Source organism: Asparagus officinalis, chromosome 8 (genome assembly GCF_001876935.1).
Source record: "Asparagus officinalis chromosome 8, Aspof.V1, whole genome shotgun sequence".
NCBI classification, from domain to species: domain Eukaryota; kingdom Viridiplantae; phylum Streptophyta; class Magnoliopsida; order Asparagales; family Asparagaceae; genus Asparagus; species Asparagus officinalis.
In genome coordinates, this window is record NC_033801.1 from 128253264 (window position 1) to 128266845 (window position 13582).

The window sequence follows — 13582 nt, forward strand, 5'->3', positions numbered from 1 at the left end:
CCCGTGGAGAAATCAGCACCGTACCCTCGATGGCGTCGTCGTTCTGAAGATAACGATTTTTGAATCACGGCAATCGGACACTCGAGCTATCCAGAATATGAACTTTTATCTCTCTTTTTCTTCTCTCTTTTCTCTCCTCAGGGCACTGTTGCAAATCCGCGGTTACTGTAGCACCAGAGTACTGTTCACCCAAAAATGTTCATCTAAATATTGATCTCAGGGTTCTCTTAAATAGAATTCTCCAAACCTATTCCTATTTCAAATAGATCATCCAAATCCTCTTCTAAGGGACTGTTTGGTTCGTTTTTTAACTCGGTGGAAAAGTTTTACACCGTCTCCACATCAGATTTTTCGTGGCCACCTAGGATATAAGCTTTCCGTTAGTTTTTTTTCCATCTTTGGTTCGCTAGGGTTGAAGAAGGGAAACTCGGTGAAAATCACCGTCACATCAGATTTTTTTCCCCCCAATTCCTTCCTCAACCTCGTGAAATCGACGAAAACTGCAGTCACGTCGGCTTTTTGCCATATAAACAAAAATTTTTTCTTTTTTTTCCATGCGAACCAAACACAAGAAAAATAAATACATTGGTTTTTCACCATTTTTTTTGTGCGAACCAAAACGAAACAATCTATTTCTTAAAAAAGTTTGAAAAACTCAAAATTTGTATTTTTGTACATGGAAATGCATTTTCCTATATCTAGGAAACGAACCAAACAGCCCCTAAATAGAGTTCTAATCCATGTAGACTTCTTATAGATAGAATTCTAATCCATGTAGACCTCCTCATGTGGGCCTTATCTTGGGCTGGACCCACAACATTCTCAACAATAAGGCATAAATAAAGATTTTGTTCTCTAATTCAAAGATGAGAACTAAGTGTAAGCTCATTCTCAATGATCCAATCACACCCAAATATACAATACGTGAAATACTAAAAGCTCAAGAGGGTGTGTGTAATCAATGAGTAAAATAAAATCAAGCTCAATTAAAATCTAGCTTAAAGATATGATAATTAAAATATAAAATGCTAGAGATTGAGTTTAGAAAAACTTCTCTAAAAACAAGAGAGATAGAGATGTGAAAATTGATGCTCAAAACCGAAAAGATCTCCTCTTGTGAAACTCTCTTTCACATAAACAACACACTAAAATTTTCTTTAAAACAATTAAACAAACTTGCAAAACTTGTTTTAAACTTTTCTTGGTTAGTTCTAAGTGTTGAGGACTGAGGGGTATATATATATAGGTTCTTAAAACAAAACCCCAAAACCAAAGAAAATCACAAAGTATAAATACCTAAACTAATATATCCAAACTAAATGCTCTCGTGACACTTGATCTTGGGCGATCCTCCTCTACGAGAATGGATGAAGCAATAATGTGTTTGACTTGAATAGCGATGGCTTCATTCCAATACTCCTTCCAACCTCCTTTGAATATCATCGTGAACACGCAAATCCATCCAACCTCCGACAAGGATCTTTGTGTAGGATTCCTAACAAGTAAATACAAACACTCGACAAACAATGTTAGGAATTGTTTGTTAATCATCAAAACTAGATTAGATAGTAGGCTCATAATTAGGAATTGTTTGTTAATCATCAAAACTAGATTAGATAGTAGGCTCATAAACATGAGACCTAACAATATCTCATTGTCTTCTTGTGGAGTCTCTAATTATAATTTAGCGGCAATACTTGAAGTTTCATCATTGAAGTAGGAAACAACCTCTTTGACAGTAGAGTCTAACTTATCTATGCAATCTGAGGGCTTTATAGGCCATGTGGAAAGGCCTTCTGCATAAGATGAACTTGGAAAGGTAAAATAACCAAATGTACATGAACATATTTAATTAAGTTTTGAAACCAAGGCTTAAGCCTGGTGCTTTGACACCATTTTTTATGGCAACTTTAATAAAAACTTAAGCTGGTGTTTGTGAGCAAACAAGTATATAAAATAAACTTAATGCTTAATCTTAGTGTACTTGTTTGCACCGTTGGATCAAATTAGCTGGTAGAATCTGCTTTGATCTTGCTGCTCATTTTTATACACATCACATCGATTGACTGGAGCTTAGTAGGCTGGGTTTTCAGTATTCACTTATCCCCATGCCTTGTACTGTTTATTTTTTCTGTTAATATTTTTCGTTCTTAATGGTTCTCAGTTCGATGTATCTTTTAAAAAAATTCTTCCTTGAAGGTATTATCTTATATGAGAGCTCCACTCAGATGTCCTTGACATTTCTTTGATCATCTTAATGTGTTACGGGCCTTACGGCTCATTATTAAACTTACACTATATATCTTCTCTGGCCTTTCAAATACAAGATGTTTTTTTATTAGTCTGTAGAACATATATGGATCATGCTTGTGTGAAGAGAGGAGTTGGTGTTGGTTGGGAGTAATTTTAATGCACAATACCAAAGATACATATTTGTTTTATTATGTTTCTCTCTGTAACTCGTGACAGTTGCTGTGGCATTATACATTTATCCCTTTACACATCATGACAGGTAGCAACCATGGCATTTTTTGCGAATTTTTATTTTTTGTTGCACTTTTCGGATTTGTTGACTCTTTTATACTTTGACATTAAATCCGCAATTATGTTTTCCCCCTTGCTCTGGAATTTATTCATGTAATACATTGCCCCTTATGTATTTCTAATTTATGCTAGTGTGTTGTCTCGAGTAGCTGAAAATCGTCAAGAATTCTTATCAACTTATCTCAGGGACTTCTTGCTGAGATTGCTATACTTGAAAGGCAGAGAGACAGGGTCGAAGCTGACTTGATGAGGGTAGCTGTTATTTTCCTTGTTCTTTCAGCTCTTGCTTCATTTGGTAGTAATTCATCATGTTATCTATTTGCGAGACTGTGATATGATAGTTTGTAATTTACTTGAGGAAGTGGTGCTTAACATGACTGAACGGAATATTAGCTATTACATGATTGAGAGCCAGTCACAAAACATGGTTCTCCAAATTAAATGTATTTAACTACCAATTTTTGTGACTGATTCTCGTGTAAAATTTACTTATGATTTACATATACATTTAACAGAATCTTGTCTTGTAGGTAAATATCTCTCTTAAGTCTGCTCTTTTACGCTTCAACAAACACAGGGAAGAGAGAATCCATTTTGATGAAGCAAGCAATCAGATAATTCTGCACTTGAAATCAAAGGTTCAATATTTTCTTACATTTTTTCACTTTTTCAGTTCTTAATGGCAGTTTATTAGGAAGCGGTTTAATGTTCTTTCCAATACCTTCGGAGACCCATCATTCACTTTTCCTTTATACTATAGGAGAATGAGCTCTCAAGATCTATTTTTTCATTTAAAGTAGAGGCTGATACTGTCCACGAATGGATCCGATTCTTAGAAGAGACGTGGATTTACCAGTCAATGCACAGAGAACTCATAGAAAAACAGGCTAAGTATGTATACTTAGCATTGAAGCTAAATAAACATCCATGTTTTATAAGACAGTTTTTATTAGGCTCGTTTTTACCTTCTAAGGAAACTTATGTGCTATCCTCATTTTTTTTCTTCATATTCTTTGAATTTTCCTTGCATGTTAAAGTGACAAGTTGGAGAAATATGGAAATTGCTTTCGCAGACTGATCAAGCATCACCTTTCGGCATGCAAGGTATCTATTTCTTTGGATTGGAAAGTCATTATGAAACGATTAAAACAACTCTTACATGCATATAATTATTGGTTCAACATTCTTTGTCATTGAAAGTTTTTCTTTTCTTTCTTATTGATTGTTTAATTCCGATAGCAAGAGCTGAGACCTTCTATCGATCATATCAAGGAATTGGTGGATAGTTTAATGAGCTTCGGAAAAAGGTATTATAATATATTCTAAATGGATATCGTATAAAATGCTTTATATAGGTTGCATTCTTTTCCTATTATCTCATTTTTTTCAGATCGGAGAAAATACTCGTTGCAGATGCTGAGGCTTCAAGTGATTCAAAATCTCATGAAACACTCGTGAAGGAATATTTGAAATCTGAAAGAAAGGTATACTTATAATTTTATTCTGTAGATGTTCTGAAGGAAATACTCGATAAAATTTGTATAAATGATTTTTCTTAACCAACTGAAAGCAATTCTTCCAACATGACCTTTATAATAAATTAAAAACAAACTATTCTTTCAGTTTCTTTTCTTTGACTGATTAGTCCAATATAGTAAAAGCTAACTTTTTTAATCTCTTTCTTGTTTGCCAAATTCACTTACTTGATGAACTTCTTTCTCAATGTTTCTCATCTTTTTCATTTTAGAGCTGAAGTTCTCTTGCGGTGAATTTTTTTTGTGGTTGCTAATAGCACTTCGCTGCACAGATTGTTACTACGCTCAATGTTGTTGGTCAAATGAAAGAGCATTTTTACTCAGCACAAGCTTACACTTCCAGGTTTGATAGGTTTCTCAATTTTAATCGGGTCTTTTGATATATAAAATCGGCTTTTATAGAAAAGATGACAAGTCATGATTTATTACTGATGCAGGAGAGATGATCCTGAGATCAAAGACTTATTTGATAATATTGAGAAAATGAGAGGAGAGTTTGCATCTATTGTAAGGCCAAGATTAGAGTTGGAGGCTCCTAAACCAGTAAAAAGCTCAGCAAAGGATTCATCTAAAGCCGATGATGCGAAAGATTCGCCTAACTCTAAAGGAAGTGAATCTCCAGAGCCTGTTACAGCAAGAGGATACCCATTTTACCATGGAACTGACCTTTCTGAATTTGTTGATGCAAGTGGAGATTGGACTAATGAAGATATCTTAGGTTGGGAGTATGATGGTGATTTAATATAGGAAGTTCTAGTGATTTATAGTAACAGGACAAACTAGCCCATATTTTTTGTGTGTGTTGGTGAGATTTCATTTTGCAAGAGTTAGAATTGGATGTAGTTTATACATATATTACGGATTTGGATTTTTATTCACTATCAAACACTACCAGAGAAATCACTAACGCCTCCGTTTGGTACGCGGGAATAGGGTGGAATAGAATGATCATTCTTACTTTTCATTCCCCGATACCAAACATACATATTTTTTAAGAGCATTCCATGTGAATTGATAAGGAGTGATCATTCCCATTCAAGTGAGAATCAAATTAGTTACGTAATTTCCTATTATACCCTTATTGATAATTTATCAAATGAGTTAATTTTGATATCTAGAACTGTGGATGGATATCATTTTTATATTATTTTTGGACCTATGAAAGATGCGACACTCTTTTAATTTTTTTTCTTTAATTTTTTAAGACTAAGAAATAGTGAGTATTGTTTAAAAAATATAAACGGATCATACACCTGAGAGATAACATGTGCATTAGTATAAAACATAGTTAGATTAATATAACCTATGCATAATAAAATTGTTTAGTTATTATAATTAATGTTTATTTTTATCTTATTAAAAATCTATGTTGTTGTAAGGGCATTATTAGAAAATAAGATTTTATTCTCACTTGTGAACTAGTGATATCAAGCATGGGAATGAGAATGAGATTTTTATCCTAGCTTTATTCTACAAACGCACTCAAACAAAGGAATGAGAATGACCATTTCATTCTCACATACATTCCATTCATTTTTCCATTTCATTCTCATTTGAGTCCATTACTGCGTACCAAACAAAACGTAAAATCATAACATTTATGATTCATTTTGAGTGAAAAAAAAATAAAATGAGTGCAATTCATAAGATACCGTAAATATCAAAATTAGAATGAATCAAAACAATCCACTCAAAAAGGAGCAACCCTTCCATGAGCAAGTAGCCTGTGTTGAATCTCGTCCTGACATCATTTATGTGCGCCCATACTCTTTCACATCAGCCGTCAATCTTTTCTATTTCACAAGAGTACATGGTTGCGTACTGATCGAACACTACTCTCATGAGTACCAAGTGGTTCTTTTGTTAGTTTGAGGGTTGCTCACCTTTGCTAAGGAGGTGCATTCGGTCCGATAATGCTCGGATATGTTACTCACCATATTCATATTTGTTAATCCATCCCGAATACGGATATAGATACAGATATATCTTAGCGAGAAAAATTTATATCTATATCCGTTAAAATTTGGTACTGATCTAGATATGCACGCGGATATATAGGTGGATGTTCATGTAGGTAAAAAAAATGAGAAAACTATATAGTATTGAAAAAAATATAGTTTATGTGATGCAAAAGAGTTCATTAATATGTTCATTATATCTAAAAAAAGTTAAGGTTATATATCTTAATCATCAAAATTAACTTCAAATCTATAATCTCAGGATTAAAACTATCATAACAGTATGACTAATATGTATCCGGATATTTGGATACGGATTCAGATATTTCACTACAAAACTATATCTGTAACCATATCTTATCGGTTATAATTTTGAGCAACCATATTCGTGTATGTTCCTAATAGCTATTATATTTCCTCGGATATAGATACGGTTTAACACCTCTACCTTTGATATTAATACTGGCATAAGCTTCTAAGTTTCTTGATGCATCAACCAGGGCCGACTGAAGGCATATGCCCAGGGCCCTCATTTTATTTGGCCCAAAAAATAAAATAATATATATATAATAAAATAAAATTATTAATTTATTTTGGAAATATAAGAAGTTGACTATTGTTAGGATTCTAAATTATCTTTAGTTGATCATTTATTGCTATAATTATCTTTATCTTTGGAAAAGAACACTAATAAAGTTTAATTGTAACTTTTTATATTTTATTTTTATAATTAATTAGATTGTAGCAGTAAAAAAAAGAGAAAAACACATATTAAATACTCATTCTCATTTATTTTGGAAATGTTATATGTTATTGATGATTTAGATTTGTTTTCAGGGCTAAAAGTTTTAAAAGAAATAATAAATCCTGAATTAAAAACAGAAGTTGAGATACTAAACCTTATAAAAAAATTAAATTCTTTTCCCAACGCATTGATAGCTTGTAGAATATTACTGACAATACATGTTAGTATTGCTTCAGCAGAAAGAAGCTTTTCAAAATTAAAATTAATAAAATCTTATTTACGCTTAACAATGTCTCAAGAAAGATTAAATAATTTGGCAATTTTATCAATTGAAAAGGATTTATTATCAAAGCTTGAATATAAAAATTTAATATAAAAAACTAATATTTAATTTTATCTCAAGAAGCAAAAAAATTAAATTTTATATAAATTTTTAAAAAACTAATATTTAATTTAAAAAAATATTAAGACCCTAAATATTTTTCTCTACCTGGAACCTAAAAAATACTTGAGACGGACCTCGAGTGCTCAACAGGACAACTCTAAAGCTATTCAAGAATGATGAGTAGCATCGGCTTGGTCTCAGAAAAAGCTTCGCTGCTCTTGACTCCATTTCAGGGGGTCAAACTCACGTGCACCCTTTATTTTTAAGCTGTTATAAGATGGGAAAGATTTGCAATTTTATTTTTTGATGATGTAGGGAAAAGAAAAGGCATCGACCTTTGCCGTTTATGATTCTTTTGATGAGTTTATACGTTACCACTTTCATGTGTCGGATGCAGCTCTTTTTATTAAAGTCAGCACCAACAGTTGGGAAAAACAAGTTTCTTTCACATCATCACACAAAATATTTTATAGTTTCCGTATTAATGTCTAATTACTCTTTTTTTTTAACCAAGGTAAGTAATTTGAGTTACCCACGTTTGAGGATCAATAAAAAAATAAAAAAATAAAATAAAGAGTAGTAGTAGAATAGCATTTCCAACAACTTCTAATGGGAAAGCAAAAATCATATTTACCAAATTATTTTTGCTGCAACTCCAACAACTTTCCTATTTTGAAAAATCTTGTATTTATTACAATAATAAAAATATTCTACATCTCTATTTTGGGACGCTCTTATGCATTGGAACCGTCTCCATGACTTTTTTGTAATTACGGATTTTGTTTTGTGTTTATTTTCTCCTCCATCCCGTTTTGAAGAATGTGCTGCATTTATGACAAAGCTCTCTGAAAAAATTTGCAGAATGCTGTTGATTTTGAGAATGCTCCCTCTTTTTCTCTTCCATCCTTATTTTGGGGAATGTGATGGGGAATCTGTTGGACAAAAAAAAAAGCCCAAAATTCTCCAAAAGTAAAGAATACCAATAAAATATGGAAGCTGTTGGAGATGCTCAAACTGCAAACGTAGACTTTGAGCTTGGATGAACATGGCACACGTGAACGTGAATAAAAAAATTGTGCGTAGAATCAGCCGAGTATCTGCTACATGCCTTCAACCTGGCGATCAAAACTTGATATCAGAAACAGAATACTTCCATCAATTTGAGTTTTGTGCACACGCTTGCTCAGTGCCCAGCTTGTAAATTTCTATTTTTTTCCCCAAAAAAGCTATTTGTCTCGCGCGTGATGCATCACGCAAGAGAGGAGGAGGGTCAGAGGGACCCACGTGAAGTGGGTCCCACTGACCCTCCTCCTCTCTTGCGTGATGCATCACGCGCGAGACAAATAGCAAGGTTCTTTTTTCCCCCTCCCTTTTTTTCATTGTACGGTGAGAAATGAAGGTACGTAGTAGGGAATCAGGGATGGAGGGAATAGTTCCATTAATTTGAGTTTGTGCCCATGCTTGCTCGATGCTCAGTCTGTAAATTTTTAGTTTTTTTTTTCCTCTTTCCTTGTGTAGTTAGAAAATGAAGGTAGTAGGGATGGAGGGAATAGTTCTCTTAATTTGAGTTTGTGCCAAATATTATTAATGATTTTAAGAATAAAAAAATTTCGCTCAGGGATCTGTTCGCAATAAGTAGAGCTAGGTTCGCAATAAGTAGAACTAGGTGGAGTCTATTCGTATAGCAAGTGGAGTCACAGGAGGTCTATTTGCAATTGGATGATACTTCGAACCTCAACAGAAGCAACAATCATCTTAACTGCTAAAGACACTTGATTTTCTGTAGTTTTCAACGCACAAGAACAAGGAAATATGTATTAAAAACTCTTTAGGGTGCATCTTTCATCCTTATTGTTAGGAATTTTGTCAATAAGAACAAAGTCTTTGAGTTACGCATTCAGTAATAGACAGACTGAGTACAGGGATTATCTTCAGAATAGGACCTTAATTAATTAATTGAAGGGGTCTATTCATAACTTGTCCTTAAAAAGGTTAAGTGAGTATTTATCATCGATCCCACAACTCAGTTTGAGGATTACAGATAACTCCCTTCTCCCCGCTGAATCGAGGGATGGTAAGCGCTAATAAATGAACTGAGGGGGTAATAATAAATATTATTCGAAAGTATAAATGGGGAAGGTTATGTGCAATTTACTGCGATTTGAGGGGAGCGTACTCGCCGGTACGCACGCCCCCAGATCTAATCAGGTAATAGCAGTAAGGCTTGCTACATCAGAGTATTTATTATATATATTCAGTAAAGAGGAAGGAAGTGAGTGCGAGTGGGCCTTTATTTTTTGAATTTGCAAATTCCGTTGTTTTTAGATTAGGGTTGCTGGTATATTAAGTGTAGGTACTATATATATATATAATATATATATATAGTATATATATATATATATATATATATATATATTATATATAGTATATATGGACAATTTTTCAAAAGCAACCGTTTTACAGCATTTTAATTGCCAAAAACCGACCCTTTTCAAAATAATTGCAAAAACGCGACCTGTTTTCAGCCCAGCGCTGAAAACAGGTCGGTTTTTTGTAAAAAATCTCCGAAACATCACGGGAGTTCAAACTCCCGTGAAGTTATGCAGAAATTAAACTTCACGGGAGTTCAACTCCTGTGAAGCCTTAATTTCTGCTTAAAACTCCACGGGAGTTGAACGCCCGTGGAGTTACAGTCAGCAATTCCAGAGAATCGAGTCTCTGGCAAATTGTGACTGCCAACTTCTCACGGGATTTTCAACTCCCGTGAAGTTGCAGTCCACAAATTGCCAGAGATCGAGTCTCTGGAATTTGGACTGCAACTCCACGGGACTTGAATCCCGTGGAGTTTGGTGACCCTATTTAAGCGCGTGACCCGACCCCAGACCACACAAACCCTAATATTTCCGCCTCTCTCCAAACGTCGCCTTCTCAGTCGGCCACCCCAGCCTCCGACCGCCGCCGCTCCAGGCTCCGACCCCATGCCCCGCCGTGCGCCCGCCGCTTCGCCACCGGCCGCCACGCCTCCGACCGCTCCAGACCGCCGCTCCAGTTCAGATCTCAGTCAGTTTTTCCAAAAAACAGCGTAAATTCTTTCAAAAAAAAGGCTATAGCTCTCTAAATTGTTGTATACTCCCCACTATTTGATTGTATTACATGTAGAATGCTTAGATTTTAAAATTTAATTATGAATTGTTTTGAATTTTTATGAAGAAATGAAAAAGTAGATGGGAAATTATCAATAAAATGATGAAAATTAGAGGGAAAATTATGCAATAAATTTGAAAAATAGAGGAAAATTATCAATGGGAAATTATTCAATAATTTTTGTGAATTTGTGAGAATTGTTGTAATTTATCAATAATTTTTCGTCCGAAAATTAGAGGGGGAAATTATGCAATAATCTTCGAAATATTGATCTGTATTTAGAGTTTGAATTTAATTGTGAATTAACTTTAGATTTTGTGAAGAAAAATTAGAATTTTAGATTTTACACTATGTACATGAATTTAAATTAGATTTTAGATTCTAATTTTTGAATTATTTTACGAATTTTGTGAATTAATCAATTCAATGTGGAAATTAGACTTCACTACCTATAATGTAATCAAATTTAGGAACTAATCAATATATTTATTTGGCTATTCGTGTAATATTGATATTGAATTTTTCCCTTCCGAGGTAACGATGAAGGCGAATCGAATTGTAATTCTCGCTGTTCTTATGATGGGAAAGATTTAATTACCTCGAGAATATATATGCCCGTATATGAAGGGGCAGTGCGGTGTTGGCATATTTGTATCGAGAATTGAGTAGAGTATCTCTGATGCAGAATAAAGAATTCAAGGGATGCTGTACGTTGATACAGATTTGGTCATGGGAGCGCATTCATATTGGACGACCCACTTTACTTATGCACCGTGACTTAGAGGGGCAGTATCCGTTGGCATACATGTATAATTATACACACATATTTTATTCGTAACCTGAATATTTGTACTTATATATTCGCCATTCTGCATATAGGTATAACGTGCGATACGCTCAGTACAAATCAGCGACGCGTCACCGTCAGTTTTACCGAAATGAGCTTGATGGCCTCCAGCACGAACAGGTAAATATAAAACTCAAGAAGTATGAATATTATAGTTTTTCTGTATGATAAAGATAAATGTTTTACTTTATTTCAGTTCAAGTGGAGACCCTATACACCGCCGGAGCTCGATATACATTCTCTTGCACCTATCTGCCGAGATAGTCCCGACTTGTGGAGAGCCAGAGTTCCATTGATCTGTTGGGAGATCGTAGAGATGCATGTACCGGACCGTGTGCTACGGCAGTTTACACTCTCTCAGCATATTCCAGATCCTGTCGAGCAGATCAATCGTCGGCGGCGCCCTACATCGCACCGGACTGACTGGGCCGTAATCCGTGCGACCTACATAGACAGGTGGGTTCATAGGTGGGATTGCATACAGGATACGAGGCCCACAGCTGTTGACTATACCACGTATATGCGTTGGTATTGGGGTATCACACGTAGATGGATCACGCGTGACCCACAGCCTTTAGCTGGACACATGCCACGCCCACCGACAGATAGTTACATCCCTAGTGGGATGAACGAGAGAGATTACGTAAGTTTCTAAGCTAAATTATAATATTTTTTATTGATTTGATACTTAATAAATTGTTTACCACGCAGGTCCGTGTTTTAGATAGCATTAATGCTGATATTGATGCGCACGTGACTGAGATTCAGGATCAGGTGGCGTTAGGTCTCCTCAGCAGGATCAAGAAGAGCATAGCGCAGGTGTTCCATAAGACTCACGTCGACGAGTTCGCAGGCCGTGAGGACAGGTCTCGCTCATTTGGACGGGCGTACGCTCGACGTCGACGGCCGCGTGATGATGACGCCGGCACTTCGCATGCCGATGGAGCCGGCACTTCGCAGCTTCATACACAGCCGGATACTCAGATAGTTGAGGCTCATCAGTAGGAACCCAGGGGGCGGGGAAGAGCGAGGGGGAGGGGGAAGAGAGGGAGAGGAGCTATATTGGGTTGTATATGAACTTATTTTGATAAATTTTGTAACTTTCCTGAATTTTCAAATACTAAACTTTTGAAGATAAATTGTTGTTCATATACATATTCGTGTGTGTTTAATTCATGGTTGAATCATGTATATATTGTTGTTTGCAAATAAATTGGCATATATATGAGTTATAATTCATTGTTGAATCATGTATATATTGTTGTTTGCAAATAAATTGACATATATATGAGTTACAGGTAAATATACAAAACCTGCACAGCAGCTGTGCATGCTGGGTGACCTGCAACTTCACGGGATTTCAAGTCCCGTGAAGTTGCAGTGCAAATTTTCCAGAGACTCGATCTCTGGCAATTTGTGGACTGCAACTTCACGGGAGTTGAAATCCTGTGAAGTTGCAGTCACAATTTGCCAGAGACTCGATTCTCTGGAATTGCTGACTGTAACTCCACGGGAGTTCAACTCCCGTGGAGTTTTAAGCAGAAATTAAGCTTCACGGGAGTTGAACTCCCGTGAAGTTTAATTTCTCCATAAACTTCACGGGAGTTGAACTCCCGTGATGTTTCGGAGATTTTTTTACAAAAACCGACCTGTTTTCAGCGCTGGGCTGAAAACAGGTCGGTTTTTGCAATTATTTTGAAAAGGGGTCGGTTTTCGCAATTAAATGTGTAAAAGGGTTGGTTTTGAAAATTTGTCCATATATATAAACAAATGCTGCATAGATAGAAAGACACGAAAACAATCAAACTACCAAGGTTAACCCTTAAGATAGTAGTCATAAGCCCTCCGGTTGATCCACTTTCAATCCCAGAGTCAGCGGGACTCGGACATCGGTTGCTTTGGTACCATGTGAAAGGCCACTGCCAGTGCACCATAACTCCGAAGTTACGACGGTTGTTAAGGGATTGTAGTTTCTATACTCTTAACATGTCCCTACAAGTCGAGCGCTCTTTTCACGGCCTGAAAGGGGTCCATATTTTATCTCGGGTGCTGTAGTATATACCTAAACCCTTGACCAGTACCCCTCAACAATTTTTCTAATTTGGCCCCTATCACTGCTTTAAATTAAAGGATGCCTTCCTCCTCCTCCCTCTCACCACAAAGCCATATCATAGAGAGAGAAAGTAAGAATAGAGAGAGAGAGAGAGAGAGAGAGAGAGAGAGAGAGAGAGAGAGGCCATCTTGAAATGGCGAAAGAGTCATCTCATCATCACCTGCAGCCTCCTCATGAATACGAAGAAGACTACATAGACATGGACCTAAACTCCACCACCTTCCTGCGCTACGAGCCTCCATCCCCTCCGCATTACTACCCAAGAGACTTCGAATTCCAAAAGTCCTCCTCCCACAACCTCGAAACAAACC

The 13582-nt window shown here is 35.9% G+C and overlaps 1 protein-coding gene across 2 annotated transcripts in view; it reads left to right on the plus strand.

Moving 5' to 3' along the window:
• Positions 1-5001, plus strand: part of LOC109822742 — a 29889-nt gene extending 24888 nt beyond the window's left edge. For both annotated transcript variants that reach the window (XM_020388988.1, XM_020388989.1), the window contains exons 11-18: positions 2731-2796; positions 3075-3182; positions 3305-3435; positions 3582-3648; positions 3784-3851; positions 3935-4028; positions 4352-4422; positions 4517-5001. In XM_020388988.1, the coding sequence (XP_020244577.1) occupies positions 2731-2796; positions 3075-3182; positions 3305-3435; positions 3582-3648; positions 3784-3851; positions 3935-4028; positions 4352-4422; positions 4517-4826 (915 nt within the window). In that variant the 3' untranslated portion in view covers positions 4827-5001. The remainder of the gene's footprint in view (positions 1-2730; positions 2797-3074; positions 3183-3304; positions 3436-3581; positions 3649-3783; positions 3852-3934; positions 4029-4351; positions 4423-4516) is intronic.